The sequence below is a fragment of the Sapajus apella genome, unplaced genomic scaffold (genome assembly GCF_009761245.1).
Source record: "Sapajus apella isolate SASKATOON/1434 unplaced genomic scaffold, GSC_monkey_1.0 scaffold75, whole genome shotgun sequence".
Taxonomy (NCBI): Eukaryota; Metazoa; Chordata; class Mammalia; order Primates; family Cebidae; genus Sapajus; species Sapajus apella.
In genome coordinates, this window is record NW_022437015.1 from 9954415 (window position 1) to 9973406 (window position 18992).

Below are 18992 nucleotides of genomic sequence, written 5' to 3' on the forward strand. Positions count from 1 at the left end.
TAAACCAGACAAGAACACAGCAACAACAACAAAAAAAAAACGTGTAAGTCAGCAGTCTTAAAGAACATAGGTGTAAAAATCCCCAACAAAATACCAGCAAACTGAGTTCAACAGCACATTAAAAACATCAGTCAACATGATCAAGTGTAATTTATCTCAGGATAATGCAAGGATAGTTCAACATATGCAAAGGATAGTTCAACATATGCAAATCAATACACATAACACATCACATCCACAGAATTAAGGACAAATACCATATGATAAATTAAAAATGTAGAAAAAGCATTTGATAAAATTCAACATCCATTAATGATAAAAAACATTAAACCAATTAGGTGTAGAAGAAACATACCTCAACATAATAAAGGTCACATATGACAAACCCACAACTAACATACCAAATAGGGAAAGGTTGAAAGCTTTTCCTCTATGATCTGGAATAAGATAAATATGCCCATTTTTATCACTTTTATTTAGCATAGTACTGGAAGTCCTAGCCAGAACTGGGCAAAAGAAATAAAGGTCATGCAAATTGGAGAGGAGAAAATAATACTGTTACTGTTTGCAGATGAGATTATCTTATTTATAGAAAACCCTGAAGACTCCCTCAAAAAACTGTTAGCATAAACAAATTCAGTGCAGTTGCAGGATAGAAAAGCAACATACACAAATCATTAGCATTTCTATATGACAATAGTGAACTCTTTGAAAAAGAAATGGAAAAAGTAATTCCATTTAGGAGCTACAAAAAAAAAAAAAATAAAGTATACAGGAATAAATTTAACCAAGGACATGAAAGAGCTCTACAATGAAAGCTATGAAACACTGATGGAAGAAACTGAAGAGGATACAAATAAATGGAAAAATACTCAATTTTCATGAATAGCAATAATTAATATTCTTGATATGTCTATAATACCCAAAGCAATTTACAGATTCAATGCAATCTCTATCAAGGTATCAGTGGTATTTTTCACATAGAAAAAAACTGTAAAATTTGTATGGAAGAATTAAAAGACTACAAATAGCCAAAGCAATTTTGAGCAAAAAGAACAAGGCTGGAGGCATAACACTGACTTCAAAGTATTTTATAAAGCTACAATAACCAAAACAGCATTATGTTGGCATAAAAATAAACATATAGAAATGTATTGATGCTCTTACAACCAACTGATTTTCAATAAAGTCGCCAGGAACATACATTGGGTAAAGGATGGTCTCCTCAATAAATAGTGCCAAGAAAACTGGACATCTATATGCAGAATAATAAAACTAGATCACTACCTTTTACCATATACAAAAATCAATGATAAATGAATTGAAGACTTAAATGTAAGACAGGAAACTATAAAACTACTAGAAGAAGACATGGGAAAAATGTTTCATGACATTGGCCTTCATAAGGATTTTGGGGTAAGAATTCAAAAATACAGGTAACAAAAGCAAAAACAGACAAATGGGATTACATCAAACTGAAAAGTTTCTGCACAATAAAGGAAATAATCAATTCTATAGAAGAATGAAAAAATCTATAGAAGACAATATTTGCAAAGTATATATCTGAAAATAGATTAATATCCAGAATATATAAAGCATTCAAACAACTTAATAGCAAAAAAAATATGATTTGATTAAAAAGTGGTCAAAAAATCTAAATAGACATTTTTCAAAAAGAATAAATACAAATATCCAATAGGTATATGGAAAAATGCTCAATATCACTAATTATCACAGGAATACAAATCAAAACCATAATAGGATAATATTTCACCCAAATTAGAATGGCTAGTATAAACATGACAAATGATGACATGAATATAAAAAAAAATGGGAAGTAGAGCCACTATGGAGAACTGTATGGAGTTTACTCAAAAAATTAAAAACTAACATATTATCATATGTAGGTCATTTCATAACACAGAGAAGTAATCAAGAGAAAAATATTATAAACGTTTATTCATCTAAAAACAAAGCTTCAAAATATGTGAAGCTAAAACCAGTATAAACTGCAAAGAGAAATACACAAATCCATAATGATAGCTGAAATGAGAAAGTAGGCATCAGTATAGATTACAGTGGTTAATTGCAGATATTAACCAGTTATTAAGAAAATATTATTAAAAAAACTTTATGCCAATGTGTTTGACAATGGACAAATTCTTTGAAATAAAAAAAAAAATGCCAATGCTCACTCAAGAAGAAACAACTAACCTAAATAGCCATATACCTATTTAAGAAACTGAATTTGTAGTTAAGTATTTCCAACAAAGGAAACTGTAGGTCCAGATGTCTTCACTGATTAATTCCAATAAACACTTAAAAATAAGAAATTCTAATTCTAAATAACTTTTCTAGAAATGTGAAGAGGAGGGAATGTGTCCCAATTCATTTAAGACCAGTATTACACTGATATCAAAATCAGATAAAGATAAAACCAGCAGTGCCACTACTGGCTATTTACCCAAAAAAACAAGAACAATATATTGAAAATATATCGGCACTCCTATGTTTACTGCAGCACTATTCATAATGGACAAGATATGGAAGGAACCTATGTGTCCACCAACAGATATTAGATTAAAAAATGTGGTACAGATACACAACGGAATGATATTGGCCATAAATAAATGCTGTCATTTGTGGCACTATAGATAAACCTGGAAGACATTATGTTAAATAAAATAAGCCAGGCACAGAAATACAAATACCACATGGTCCACTCATTTGTGGAATTTACAAAAGCTGATCTCATAGAAGCACAGAGTAGAACAATGGTTACTAGGGAATGAGGAGGTTAGGGTTGAGGGAGGGATGGGGAGAGATTAGCAAATGGGTACAAAATTATAGACAGAAAGGAGAAATAAATTCTGGTGTTCTATTTAATAGTAGGGTAAATATAATTAACAATACTATATTTCAAAACAGCTAAAAAAGAGGATTTTGAATGTTCTCACCACAAAGAAATGCTAAATGTCTCAGGTGACGGATAAGTTAATTACCCTGATTTGATCATCATACAAGGTGCACATGTATTGAAACATCACACTGTACCCCATAAATATGTACAATTTTTATGCATTAACTAAAAATAAAACTTAAGAAAAAACAAATTTGACATTAAGCAAATATAATATTTATAAGAATATAAAAGTATCTAGCACCCACCAAGGTAAAATTCACTGTGTTTGCTATCTTATCAAAAATTAGTGGACAGGTCAAAAGCACAAAAATGAGGAGAAAGAAAACAATCAATCAAAACTGACCCAGAACTGACACAGATGTCAGAATTAGAAGACAAAGATATTAAATAGTTATTACAACTATATTCTCGATGTTCAAAAATTAAGTATAGACAGAGAAGATATATAAAAAAGACTCAAACTTCTAGAGACAAAAACTAAAATGTGAGATAATAAACAAACAATACAACTAAATCAAATAGACACAATAGATACTTTCCAAAAAGAAACACAGGAGTATAAAACAAGAACAGTTTGTGTGAGCTGTGAGACAACTTCATAGTCGTGTGTGTGTGTGTGTGTGTGTGTGTGTGTGTATGCAGTTGAAGTCCTAGAAGGAAATTAGGAGCAGAAAAGAATATTTAAATAACGGCCCCCAAATGTCCAAATTTGATGAAAACCATAAATTCTTAGATCCAATAAGGTCAATAAAACCCAAGTACAAGAAATATCAAGAAAACTGCATCAAGTCACATCAAAATCAAATCACCCCAACACACAGAAAACATTAAAAGCAGCCACAGAAAAAAAGAACATGTTACATGTGAAACAACGATAAGGATAACAACAGATTTCCTGTCAGAAAAAAAAAAAAATCAAATTGGAATACTGTGGAGCAATATAATTAACACACTGAAAAAATTTTCCACCAAGAATTTTACATTGGTGAACATATCTTTCAAAAATAATGTCAAATATTACAAGGCATAAAGAAGGTTATTTCATAACATAGAGGGGACAAGTAATCAAGAGAAAAAAATTATAAACATTTATTCATGTAAAAACAGAGCCTCAAAATATATGAAGCAAAAGCCATTATAACTGCAAGGAGAAATACACAAATCCATAATGATAGCTGAAATGAGAAAGTAGACATCAGTATAGATTACAGTGGTTAATTGCAGACATTTAGCAGTTAGTAAGAAAATATTATTAAAAAAAACTTTATGCCAATGTGTTTGATAATGGACAAATCCCTTGAAATAAAAAATGCCATTTTTTACTCAAGAAGATACCTATTTAGGAAACTGAATTTATAGTTAAATATTTCCAACAAAGGAAACTAGGTCCAGATGGCTTCACTGATTAATTCCAATAAACATTTAAGAATAAGAAATTCTAATTCTAAATAACTTTTCTAGAAATGTGAAGAGGAGGGAATGTTTTCCAATTCATTTAAGACCAGTATTACACTGATATCAAAATCGGACAAAGATATTTACAAGAAAATAGTACATCCACATCCCTCATAAACACAGATAAAATAACTGTAAAGAAAATTTTGGCAAATGAAATTTATATATATATATATATATTCTATTATGATCAAATGGTACTTACCATGAGAATGCAAGGTTGGCTTAGCATTTAAAAAATCAAAGTAATTCAGATGTATTAACAACAACAAAAAAATCATGTGATTATCACAGAAGGCATAGGAAAAACCTTTGACAAAATCCAACATTCATGTCCAATACAAATTTTCACCAAACCAGAAACAAAATGGAACTTCCTTCACCTAATTAAAAGCATCCATGTAAAACGTACAGCTAATATCATCCTTAATGGTGAAAAATAAATGCTTACATTCAAAATCAGGAACAAAACAAGAATGTCCATTCTCTCCACTTATACAACACTATACTGGAAGTTCTAGCCATTGAAATTAAAAAAAAAAAAATCCACATTAGAAATCAAGCACTAAAAACGTCCTTATAACAAATGATATTATTATCCATGCAGAAAAACTTATGGAATCTAGAAAAAAGCTACTAGAACTCATAAGTGAGTTTAGAAGGTTGTAGCATATAAGATCAATATAATAAAAATCATATTTCTGCATACTAGCAACAAAAAATAAAAAATAAAATTTTAATGCCATTGATAAAAATGAAATAATTGGGAAAAATATGTGATAAAAGATGTTTGAGACCTATATATTTAAATATATAAAACATTGTTGAGAGAAAGCAAATAACTAATTGGAGAGAGATACTGTGTTCATGGATAAGAAATGCCAATGCTGTTAAAATGTCAATTCCTCCCAAATTGATCTATAGCTTCATCACTATCTCATTCAAAATCCTAGCAGACCTTTTTTTTTTCTGATGGAAATTGAAAAGCTGATTCTAAAATTAATATGGTAATGCAAAGGACTCAGAATAGCAAAGCAACAACAACAAAAAACTCAAAAGACTCTGAAAAAGAAAAAAGTTGAAACACTCTTGGTACCTGATTTCAAAATTTAATTATAAAGCAATAGTAATGAAAATAGTATGGTAACAGTGTAAAGATAGACAAGTAGATAAGTGAAACATAATAAAAAGTATAGAAATAGAACCATCTGTATTTGGACAGTTGATAAAGACACAAATGCAATTTGGCTAAAAAAATGATGTGATTTTCAAAAAGTAGTACTGAACAACTGGATATTCACATGTAAAAAATAAACTTTGACCATACATTGTACTATATACATATGTTAAATCAAAATAGATTACTGACCTAAAGATAAAACCAAAAATGATACAGCTTCTAAAGAAAACACAGGGGAAAATACAGATGCTCTGATTTATTAAGGGATTATGCCTTGAAAAATGCAGACTATTGGTTGTTTACCATCATGATCACATAGTTGACTGGGAGCTGTGGGTGGCTGCAACAACCCAGCATTGACAAAGAGTATTTTAATGCACATTGCTAGCCCAGGAAATAATAAAAATTCAAAGTCCAAAGTAAAGTTTCTATTGAATGCATACTGGTTTTGCTCCATCATAAATAAAAAAAAAATCAGTCAAACCATCATAAGTTGTGAAACCTCTGTATTTGAAATCTTGGGTAAGGTAAAAATTTGTTAGCTCTAATATCAAAAACATGATACATGAAAGAAAAAGAATAATCTTTATAAAATTATAAAGGACTGTTCTTTGAAAGACATTTAAGAGAATTAAGAGACAATCCATTAAAAGAAAGTAAGTGCAAAGCATAGATCTGACAGAAAACTTGCATTTAAAATATTTTAGGAACACTAAAAAACCCAGTAAAAAAAAGCAAAGGAAAAAGATAAATGGATGGCAAATAAACACATAAAAAATGCTGAACATCTGTAGTCACTAGGGAAATGCAAATTAAAACTACTTTCAAATAGTAATACATGCCTTTTAAAATAGCTGATTAAAAAAAAAAAATCCAGTGTTGCCAAGAATGTGGAAGAACTAAAATTTTCATATGCTACTGGTAAAAATGTAAAATAGTTCAGGTAATTTGAAAAACAACTGGGTGGTTTCTTAAAACATTAAACATATGACTCAATCATTCTGCTCCTAAGTATTTATACAAAAAAAAAAGATATACACACATAAAAACAGTGGCACATAGATATTCATAGCAGCTTTATTGGTAACAACACAAAACAACACATATGTCCGTCAATAGGTGAACAGATAAAAAATGATGCATCCATATCAAGAAATACCATTCAGCAATGAAAAGGAATTAACTATTGCTATACTTCAACATATATCAATTTCAAAATAATTATATATAAAAGAGATCAAAAGACTGTAGACTTATAATCTAATTTATAAACATTTCAAAAAATATATAAACATGTAGTGTCAGACAGCACATTTGTGTGTGCCAGAGAATGAGGGGGGTGGAAGGTTATAAATTGAAGATATAGGTCAGGAGAGAGGGAATTACAAAACAGCATGAGGAAATGTATTGTGGTAATGGATATGTTCACTATCTGGTTTTTCATTTTGTATAAATTATACCCCACTATAGTTGCTTAAAATACTCAATGGCCTAGCATATAAGACTAAGTTCCTGAGGGCTGCTAAGATAACCAAATAGCAACAGCTCCAGTCTGCAGCTCCCAGAGAGATAAAAGCAGAAGGCTGGTGATTTCTGCATTTCTAACTGAGGTACCAGGCTCAGCTTCTTGGGACTGGTTACACGGTGGGTTCAGCCCGTGGAGGGCTGGGGAGTCACCTCACCTGGGAAGCACAAGGGGTCCAGGAACTCACTCTGCTAGCCAAGTGAGGCTGTGAGGGACTGAGCCATGAGAAATGGTGCATTCTGGCCCAGATATTACACTTTTCCCACAGTCCTTGCAACCCTCAGACCAGGAGATCCCCTCAGGTGCCTAAACCACCAGGTTCCTAGGTTTGAAACACAAAACTGTGAAGCTATTTTTGAGCAGACACTGAACTAGCTGCAGGAGTTTTCCTTCATACCCTAGTGGTGCCTGGAACACCAGCATGACAGAACCATTCACTCCCCTGGAAAGAGGGGTGAAGCCAAAGGGACAAGTGGTCTGGTGGTCTAGCTCAGCAGAGCCCTCCGGCATGGAGCACAGCAAGCTGAAATCCACTGGCTTGAAATTCTCACTGCAAGGACTGCAGTCTGAAGTCGACCTGGGACACTCGAGCTTGGTGGAGCTTGGTCACCCACCATTACTGAGGGTTGCACAGGCTGTTTTCCCACGACAGTGTAAACAAAGCCACTGGGAAGTCTGAACTGGGCGGGGCCCACTGCAGCTCTGCAAAGCTGCTATAGCCAGACTGCCTCTCTAGATTCCTCCTCTCTGGGCAGGGCATCTCTGAAAGAAAGGCAGCAGCCCCGGTAAAGGACTTATAGATAAAACTCCCATCTCCCTGGGACAGAATACCTGACTAATGGGACAGCTGTGAGTGCAGCTTCAGCAGACTTAAACGTACCTGCCTGCCAACTCTGAAGACTGCAGTGGATCTCCCAGCACAGCACTTGAGCTCTACTAAGGGACAGACTGCCTCCTCAAGTGGGTTCCTGACCCCCATGCCTACTGACTGGGAGACACTTCCCAGCAGGGTTTGACAGGCACCTCATAGAGGAAAACTCTGGCTGGCATCTGGTAGGTGCCCCACTAGGACGAAGCTTCCAGAGGAAGAAACAGGTAGCAATATTTGCTGTTCTTCAGCCTCCGCTGGTGATACCCAGGCAAACAGGGTCTGGAGTGGACCCCCAGAAAACTGCAGCAGAGGGGCCTGTTACAAGAAACACTAACAAACAGAAAGAAATAGCAACAACATCAACAAAAAGGACAGCCACACAAAAACCCCATCCAAAGGTCACCAACATCAAAGACCAAAAGTAGTTAAATCCATGAAGATGAGGAAAAACCAGTGCAAAAAGGCCGAACATTCAAAAAACCAGAATGCCTCTACTCCTACAAAGGATCACAACTCCTCATCAACAAGGCAACAAAACTGGATGGAGAATGAGTTTGACAAATTGACAGAAGTAGGCTTCAGAAGATGGGTAATAGCAAACTCCTCTGAGTTAGAGGAGCATGTTCTAACCCCATGCAAGGAAGCTAAGAACATTGAAAAAAGATTAGAAGAATTGGTAACTAGAATAACTAGTTAAGAACAGAAATAACCTGATGGAGCTGAAAAACACAGTACAAGAACTTTGTGACGCACATACAAGTATCAGTAGCTGAATTGATCAGTTGGAAGAAAGGATATCACACACTGAAGATCAACTTAATAAAATAAAGCATGAATACAAGATTAGAGCAAAAAGAATTAAAAGGAATGAACAAAGCCTTCAAGAAATATGGGACTATGTGAAAAGACCAAACTTATGTTTGATTGGTGTACCTGAAAGTGACAGGGAGAATGGAACCAAGCTGGAAAAAGTTATTCAGGATATTATGGAGGAGAACTTCCCTAAACTAGGAAGACAGACTAACATTCAAATTCAGGAAGTACAGAGACCACCACAAAGATACTCCTTAAGAAGGGCAACCCCAAGACACATAATTGTCAGATTCACCAAGGTTGAAATGAAAGAAAAAAATGATAAGGGCAGCTAGAAAGAAAGGTCAGGATACCCACAAAAGAAGCTCATCACACTAACAGCAGATCTCTGTGCAGAAATCCTACAAGCCAGAACACAGTGAAGGCCAATATTCAACATCCTTTAAAAAAAAAAAAAAAAAAAAAAAAGAATTTTCAACTTAGAATTTCATATCCAGCCAAACTGAGTTTCGTAAGCATAGAAGAAATAAAATCCTTTACAGACAAGAAAATCCTGAGAGATTTTGTCACCACCCAGCTTGCATGATGACAGCGCCTGAAAGAAGTACTAAATATGAAAAGGAAAAACTGGTATCAACCACAACAAATAGATATCAAAGTGTAAAGACCATCAACAGTATGAAAAAACTGCATCAACTAATGGGCAAAATAACCAGTTAGCATCAAAATGACAGCATCAAATTCACACATCACTCTATTAACCTTAAATGTAAATGGGCTAAATGCTCCAATTAGAAGACACAGACTGGCAAATTGGATAGTCAAGATCCATCAGTGTTGTATTCAGGAGACCCATCTCATATGCAAAGACACACATAGCTTCAAAATAAAGGAATGAGAGAATGTTTATAAAGCAAAAGAAAAACAAACTTAAAAAAATCGCAGGAGTTTGCAATCTTAGTCTCTGATAAAACAGACTTTCAACCAACAAAGATAAAAAAAGACAAAGAAGAACATTACATAATGGTAAAGGGATCAATACAACAAGAAGAGCTAACTATCCTAAATATATGTGCACCCAATACAGGAGCACCCAGATTCATAAAGGAAATCCTTAGAAACTTATAAAGAGACTTAGACTCCCACACAATAATAGTGGGAGACTTTATCACTCAACTGTCAATATTAGATCAATGAGACAGAAAACTAACAAAGATATTCAGGACTTGACCTCAGCTGTGGACCAAGCGGACCTAATAGAAATCTACAGAACTCTAAACCCCAAAATCTACAGAATATACATTCTTCTCAGCACCACGTTGCACTTATTTTAAAATTGACCACATAATTGGTAGTAAGACACTCCTCAGCAAATGCAAAAGAACAGAAATCATAACAGTCTCTCAGACCACAGTGCAATCAAATTAGAACTCAGGATTAAGAAACTCACTCCAAACAGCACAACTACATGAAAACTGAACAATCTGCTACTGAATGACTAATGGGTAAGTAATGAAATGAAGGCAGAAATAAATAAGTTCTTTGAAACTAATGAGAACAACGACACAATGTATCAGAATGTATGGGACACAGCTAAAGCAGGGTTAGAAAAAAATTTACGGCACTAAATGCTCACAGGAGAAAGCAGGAAACATCTAAAATTGACACCCTAACGTCACAATTAAAAGAACTAGAGAAGCAAGAGCAAACAAATTCAAAAGCTAGAAGACAAGAAATAACTAAGATAAGCGCAGAAATGAAGGAGACAGACACAAAAAGCCCTTCAAAGAAATCAATAACCCAGGAGCTGTAATTTTGAAAATATTAACAAAATAGATAGACCGCTAGCCAGACTATTAAAGAGAAAAAATAGAGAAGAATCAAATAGAGACAATAAAAACAATAAAGGGAAGATCACCACTGATTTCACAGAAATACAAACTACCACCAGAGAATACTATAAGCACCTCTTGCAAATAAACTAGAATATCTAGAAGAAATGGATAAATTCCTGAAAACATACTCTCCCAAGACTAAACCAGAAAGAAGTTGAATCCCTGAATAGACCAATAAAACATTCTGAAATTGAAGCAGTATTTAATAGCCTACCAACCAAAAAAAGTCCAGGACAAGATGAATTCACAGCCAAATTCTACTGGAAGTACAAAGAGGAGCTGGTGCCATTACCTCTGAAAGTATTCCCAAAAAAGAAAAAGTGGGACTCCTCCCTAACTCATTTTAGGAGGCCAGCATCATCCTGATACCAAAACCTGGCAGAGACACAAGAAAAAAAGGATATCTCAGTTCAATATCCCTGATGAATATCAATGCGAAAATCCTCAATAAAATACTGGCAAACCAAATTCAGCAGCACATCAAAAAGCTTATTCACCAGAATTAAGTCAGCTTCATCCCTGGGATGCAAGATTGGTTTAACATACACAAATCAATAAATGTAATCCATCACATAAACAGAACCAATGACAAAAGCCATATGATTATCTCAATAGATACAGAAAAGGCCTTCGATAAAATTCAACACCACTTCACACTAAAAAGTCTCAATAAACCAGGTATTGATAGAAGATATCTCAAAATAGTAAGAGCTAATTATGACAAACCCATAGCAAATATCCTACTGAATGGGAAAAAGCTGGAAGCATTCCCTTTGAATACCAGCACAGGACAAAGATTTCTTTTCTCACCACTCCTATTCAACACAGTATTGGAAATTCTGTCCAGGGCAACTAAGCAAGAGAAAAAATAAATAAATAAATAAAGGATATTCAAACAGAAAGAGAGGAAGACAAATTGTCTCTGTTCACATATGACATAATTTTACATTTAGAAAACCCCATCGTCTCAGCCTAAAAACTCCTTAAGCTGATAAGCAATTTCATCAAAGTCTCAGGATACATAGTCAATGTGCAAAAATCACAAACATTCCTGTACACCAATAACAGACAGAGAGCCAAATAATGAGTAAACTCTCATTCACAATTGCTACAAAAATAATAAAATACCCAGAAATAAAACTTGCAAGGGACGTGAAGGACCTTTCCAAGGAGAACTACAAACCACTGCTCAAGGAAATAAGACAGGATAGACAAACAAATGGAAAAGCAATCCATGCTCATGCATAAGAAAAATCAGTATTGTGAAAATGGCCATATTGCCCAAAGCAATTTACAGATTCCATGCTATCCCCATCAATCTATCATTTACTCAATTCCCAGAATTAGAAAAAAAAAAAACTAAATTTCACATGGAACCAAAAATAGCACATATAGCCAAGACAATCCTAAGCAAAAAGAACAAAACTGGAGGCACCATGCTACCAGACTTCAAACTATACTACAAGGCTACAGTAACCAAAACAGCATGGTACTGGCACCAAAAAAGAGATATAGACCAATGGAATGGAACAGAGGCCTCAGAAACAATGCCACACATCTACAACTACCTGATTTTTGACAAACCTGACAAAAACAAGCAATGGGGAAATAATTCCCCATTTAATAAATGGTGTTGGGAAAACTGGCTAGCCATATGCAGCAAACTGAAACTGGATCCCTTCCTCACACTTTGTACAAAAATTAACTCAAGATGGATGAAAGACTTAAATGTAAGACCTAAAACCATGAAAACCCTAGAAGAAAACCTAGGCAATACCATTCATGACGTAGGCATAGGCAAAGACTCCATGACTAAAACACCAAAAGCAATGGGAACAAAAGACACAATTGATGAATGGAATCTAATTAAACTAAAGTGCTTCTGCACAGCAAAAGAAACTAACATCAGAGTGAACCAGTAATCTGCAGAATGGGAGAAAATTTTTCCAATTTATCTATCTGTCAAAGGGCTAATATTGAGAAACTACAAGGAACTTTAACAAATTTACAATAAAAAAGAACAATCCCATCAAAAAGTGGGTGAAGGAGATGAACAGATACTTCTCAAAAGAAGACATTTATGCAGCCAACAAATATATTTTAAAAAGTTTAGAGAAATGCAAACGGTCACTAGAGAAATGCAAATGGAAACGACAATGAGAAACCATTTCCTGCCAGTTAGAGTGGCGATCATTAAAATGTCAGGAAACAACAGATGCTGAAGAGGATGTGGAGAAACAGGAACACTTTTACACTGTTGGAGGGTGTAAATTAGTTCAACCATTGTGGAAGACAGTGTGGCAATTCCTCAAGTATGTAGAGCCAGAAATACCATTTGACCCAGCAACCCTATTACTGAGTATATACCCAAAGGATCATAAATAATTCTACTACAAAGACAAATGGACACGTATGTTTATTGCAGCACTGTTCACAATAGCAAAGCCTTGGAACCAACCGAAATGCCCATCAATGATAGACTGAATAAAGAAAAAGTCACACATATACACTATGGAATACTATGTAGCCATAAAAAAGGATGAGTTCATGTCCTTTGCAGGGACATGGATGAAGCTAGAAACCATCATTCTCAGCAAACTCAGAAAACCAAACTCTGCATGTTCTCTCTCACTCATAAGTGGGAGTTGAACAATGAGAACACATGGACACAGGGAAGGGAACATCACATATCAGTGTCTTTTGGGGGTTGGGGTGCTAGGGGAGGGATAGTATTAGGGGAAATATCTAATGTAGATGACAGTTTGATGGGTGCAGCAAACCACCATGGCACGTGTATAGCTATGTAACAAGCCTGCATGTTCTGCACAGGTATCCCAGAGCTTAATGTATAATAATTAAAAATAGAGAGTGAATTATAGGGGGTCCTCAAAAAAATCCTCTCTTCTCATCATTAAACCTTATCTGACCTTTTCTACTTATTTGCCTGGGATTCTGAGGGATTCTTGAAAAGTATAGTTAGTGATAGAAGTGAGAGAATGAAGAAGAATTTTATGAGATGGGTCTATTCAAATATTAACACATACTGCTATCTCTTAATTTTACTCCTAGGGCTCTCTATTGCTAATGAGAAGTAGAAAAAGTAACATTTGATTGTCTGTCCAAGTGCTTTTATACCTTTTAATATCACTTAACACTTGCTGAACACTTACTATGTATCACATATACAGTCTATTTTTATACATAGACACGTTTATATTTACACATAAGCTGTTTAATCTTTCTAACAACACTGAGGTATGTACTATACTATCTTCACTTTACAGAAGTGGAAACCGAGGTACAAAGGGCTTAATCAAAATTCCCAAGATCACATAGCTTACATGACTCATAAGGAACAGAGCCAGGCTAATTATCTCGGCAGTCTGACTCCTGAGTCATGGTCTAAAGTGCTAAACTATATCAGTTCTCATTCTTCCCCCATTAAAATCAAATATGATGCCTGAACTTAATATAATTATTACTTTCTTTTTAAAGTAATAACTATCACACAGACACAGCAAGTACTCCATGTTTCTAGACTTAAATCAGCATCCTTGGAAAACATAAAAATCCCTGTTCCCCCCCAAAAAACTAGTTTTTTATGATGAAGTATAAAACGTTAAATTTTATTATATATCCACCAAATGAACTTAAGTTCAGTTAATGCTAGGATGGTCATAAATTTGTCATACAATTAGGGACACTTAAGAGCAAAAGGCATAAACCAGGACTGTCCCAGGCAAACTGTGATACAAGGTTAATTTTGTTAAAGCAAAAGGAATATAATTATTCTTGGAGTAAAATTCAGCTAAGTTACATATGACTAAGGTATATTTAAAAATATTCTACAGGTACATTAACTTACAAGATGATCAATTTATATTTGGGAACAAAGACGGATTAACAAAAGCAAAGTGGATTCTTCTGATGTGTAGCTCAAAATAAAAATGTAGTAAATATGGCCCTATCAAAAATACAAAATAAAATTTTATAATCACTGTTTCCTAAGATATTGTTAACAGAATGTTGATTAGTTGAAGTATATTACTAAAAATATGTTGAAGTCACCAAATGACTTCATAGCAAAAGTATCAACATTTTGCTACTTTCTTTAATGGAACCTAAATTAGTTTTAATAGTATGGCTGGGTGCAGTGGCACACACCTGTAATCCCAACACTTTGGGAGGCTGAGGCTGGTGGATCACCTGAGGTCAGGAGTCTGCAACCAGCCTGACTAACACCGTGAAACCCCGTCTTTGTTAAATACAAAAAAAATTGGCCAGACATATTCGTGCATCCCTGTATCTGAGCTACTTGGGAGGTTGAGACAGGAGAATGGCTCCAACCTGGAAGATGGAGGTCGCAGTGAGCTGAGATCAGACCATTGCATTCCAGCCTGGGCAATAAGAGTGAAACATCATCTCAAAAAAAAAAATAGTAAATAATATATTTATTTTTAACATCCCTCAATACTATGTAACAAGCTCTCCTTCACAGAGTGAAAAGCAGAAGATGAATGAGAATTGAAAGAGAAAGTGCCATTATATTAAGTATTAAATAATATTCACTGAATTTTCTTAGTAACTAAGAGAAAAATGTACTCACATTTTATAAAAATTTGTCACTTTCATATGAATAATTTTTCATTTTTTTGATATAGATGTTAGTGCTAGTCAGTTAAAAAAGAAATATACTGAGCTATGACAAAAATGATCACTTACATATAATCAGTTTGACATTTAGTTAGATGACCTAATTGGAAGAAAACCATTATTACCAAAAATTATTAATTTAATCTATCCTGGACTTGAATTTTTTAAAGTTGTTCCATTTCTTGATTTTATTTCTGTTCTGTTGATCTATTTTTGTTTTTCTTCAAATTTTAAGTTCTGGGGTACATGTGCATGATGTGGAGTTTTATTACATAGGTAAACGTCTGCCATGGTGGTTTGCTGCACAGATTAACCCATCACCTAGGTTTTAAGCCCAGCATGCATTAGCTATTTATTCTGAGGCTCTCCCTCCCTGATACCCTCAACAGGTCCCAGTGTATGTTGTTCCCCAACATGTTTCCATGTGTTCTTATTGTTCAGCTCCCTGTTAAGTAGGAACACATGGTGTCTGGCTTTGTGTTTGTGCGTTAGTTTGCTGAAAATAATGGCTTCCAGCTACATCCATGTCCCTGCAAAGAACATCCTTTTTATGGCTGAATATTATTCCATGGTATTTATGTACCGCATTTTCTTTATCCAGTCCATCATTGATGGGCATGTGGAATGATTCCATGACTTTGCTTTTATGAATACTGCTGCAATGAACATATGCATGTATGTACCTTTACAAGAGAATTATTTATATTCCCTTAGGTATATACCCAGTAATGGGATTGCTGGGTCAAATGGTATTTCTGGTTCTAGGTCTTTGAGGAATCACAGCACTGTCTTCCACAATGGCTGAAATAATTTACATTCCAACCAACAATATAAAAGTGTTCCTATTTCTGCACAGCCTTGCCAGCAATTGTTGTTTCTTGACTTTTTAATAATCGCCATTCTAACTGGTGTGAGATGGTATCTCATTGTGGTTTTGATTTGCATTTCTCTAATAATCAGTGATGTTGAGCTTTTTTTCCCTATATTTCTGGCTACATAAATATCTTCTTTTGGGAAGTGTCTGTTCTTGTCATTTGCCCACTTTTAATTTTTTTTTTCTGGTAAATTTAAGTTCCTTATAGATTGTAAATACTAAACATTTGTCAGATGGATTGAAAAAATTTTCTCCCATTCTGTAGTCTCTCTGTTCACTCTGATGATAGTTTCTTTTGTTGTACAGAAGCGCTTTAGTTTAATTATATCCCCTTTGTTATTATTTTGCTTTTATTGTAATTGTTTTTGGTGTTTCTGTCATGAAATCTTTGCCCATTTCTATGTCATAAATGGTATTGCCTAGACATTCTTATAGGGTGTTTATAGTTTTGGGTTTAACATTTAAGTATTTAATCAATCTAGAGTTAATTTTTGTATAAGGTGTAAGGAAGGGGTCCAGTTTCAATTTTCTGCATATGGTTAGCCAGTTCCCCAGCACCATTTATTAAACAGGGAATCCTTTCCCTATTGCTTGTTTTTGTTAGGTTTGTCAAAGATCAGATAGTTGTAGATATGCAGTCTTATTTCTGAGTTCTCTATTCTGTTCCATTGGTCTATAGGTCCATTTTTGTACAAGTACCATGGTGTTTTGGTTACTGTACCTTTGTAGTACAGTTTGAAGTCGAGTAGTATGATGCCTCCAGTTTTGTTCTTTTTGCTTAGGACTGTCTTAGATATTTGGGCTCTTTTTTGGTTCCATATAAATTTTTTAAATAGGTTCTTCCAATTCTGTGAAGAATGTCAATGGTAGTTTAATGAGAATACCCTCGAATCTATAAATTGCTTTGGTCAGTATGGCCGTTTTCACAATATTGATTCTTCCTATCAATGAGCATGGAATGTTTTTCCATTTGTTTGTGTCCTCTCTAACTTCCTTGTGCAGTGGGTTGTAGCTCTCCTTGAAGTGTTCCTTCACTTCCCTTGTTAGCTGTATTCCTAGGTATTTTATTCTTTTTGTAACAATTGTAAATGGGAGTTCACTTATGATTAGTTCCTCTGCATGCCCGTTGTTGGAATATAGAAATGCTAGTGATTTTTGCAAATTGATTTTGTATCCTGAGATTTGCTAAAGTTGTTTATCAGCTTAAGAAGCTTTTGGGCTGAGATTATGGGGTTTTCTACATATAGGATCAAGTCATCTGCAAAGAAAGAAAATTTGACTTTTTCTCTTCCTATTTAGTACCATTTATTTTTTTCTCTTCCCTGACCACTCTGGCCAGAACTTCCAATAATATGCTGAATAAGAGTGGTGAGAGAGAGCATCTTTGTCTTGTGTTTATTTTCAAGTGGAATGCTTCCAGCTTTTTTCCATTCAGCATGATATTGGCTGTAGGTTTCTAATAGTATTCTCTTATTATTTTGTGGCATGCTCCTTCAGTATCCAGCTTATTGAGAGTTTTTAACATGAAGGGATGTTGAATTTTATCAAATACCTTTTCTGCATCTATTATCATGTGTTTTTTGTCTTTATTTCTGTTTATGTGATGAATCACATTTATTGATTTGCACATGGGGATGAAACCAACTTGATTGTGGTCGATAAGCTTTTTGATGTACTGGTGAATTGAGTTTACCAGTTTTTACTGAGGGATGCTTTTGTTTATGTTCACCAGGGATACTGAACTGAAGTTATTTGTTGTTATTATATCTCTCCCAGGTTTTGGTATCAGGATGAATCTAGCCCCATAAAATGAGATAGGGAGGAGTCTCTCCTTTTCAATTTTATGGAATAGTTTCAGTAGAAATGGCACCAGCTCTTCCTTGTACCTCTGGTAGAATTCAGTTGTGAATCTATCTGGTCCTGGGCTTGTTTTTGGTTGGTAGGCTATTACTGCCTCAATTTCAGAACTCATTACTGGTCTATTAGGGGTTAAATTTCTTCCTTGTTGTCATGGGACAGTGTATGCTCCAGGAATTTATCCATTATTCTAGATATTCTAGTTTAAGTGCACAGAGGTGTTTATAGTATTCTCTGATGATTGTTATTTCTGTGGGGTAAGTGGGATGTCCCCATTATCATTTCTGATTGTGTCTATTGTCTATTTGATTATTTTCTCTTCCATCTAGCTAGTGGTTTATTTATTTTCAAAAAATCAGCCCCTGGTTTTATTGAGGGTTTCATGTCTCTATATCCTTTAGTTCTGCTCTGATTTGGTTATTTCATGTATTCTAGCTTTGTGTTTGCTCTTGGTTCTGTAGTTCTTTCTGTCGTGATGTTAGGTAGTTAATTTGAGCTCTTTCCAGCCTTTTGATGTGGACATTTAGTACTATAAATTTCCCTCAACACTGTTTTAGCTGAGTCTCAGAGATTCCAGTACTTTGTCTCTTTGTTCTCATTAGTTTCAAATAACTTCTTGATTTCTGCCTTAATTTCATCACTTATCCTGGAGTCATTCAAGAGCAGTTTGTTCAATTTCCATGTAGTTGTGTGATTTTGAGTGAATTTCTTAATCTTGAGTTCTAATTTGATTGTGCTGTGGTCTGAGGACTGTTTGTTATGATTTCAGGTTTTGTTTCTTTCTTTTTCTTGTCTTTTTTTCTTTCCTTTTTTTTTTTTTTTGCACTTCCTGAGGAGTGCTTACTTCCAACTGTGTGATCAATTTTAAAGTAAAGGCCAAGCGGCAATAAAAAGAATGCATATTCTGTTGTTTTTTGGAGAAGAGTTCCAAAGATACCTATCAGGT

At 34.5% G+C, this 18992-nt stretch overlaps 1 protein-coding gene across 8 annotated transcripts in view; it reads right to left on the reverse strand.

The window, feature by feature from the left end:
• RPS6KA6 (ribosomal protein S6 kinase A6) overlaps positions 1–18992 on the reverse strand; it is a 130234-nt gene that overhangs the window by 12648 nt on the left and 98594 nt on the right. Inside the window, exon 21 of one of the 8 annotated variants that reach the window (XM_032251396.1) lies at positions 4830–4895. The exons of the other annotated variants lie outside the window; for them this stretch is intronic. Within the exon in view, the coding sequence (XP_032107287.1) occupies positions 4872–4895 (24 nt within the window). The 3' untranslated portion in view covers positions 4830–4871. The remainder of the gene's footprint in view (positions 1–4829; positions 4896–18992) is intronic. 8 annotated transcript variants of the gene reach the window in all.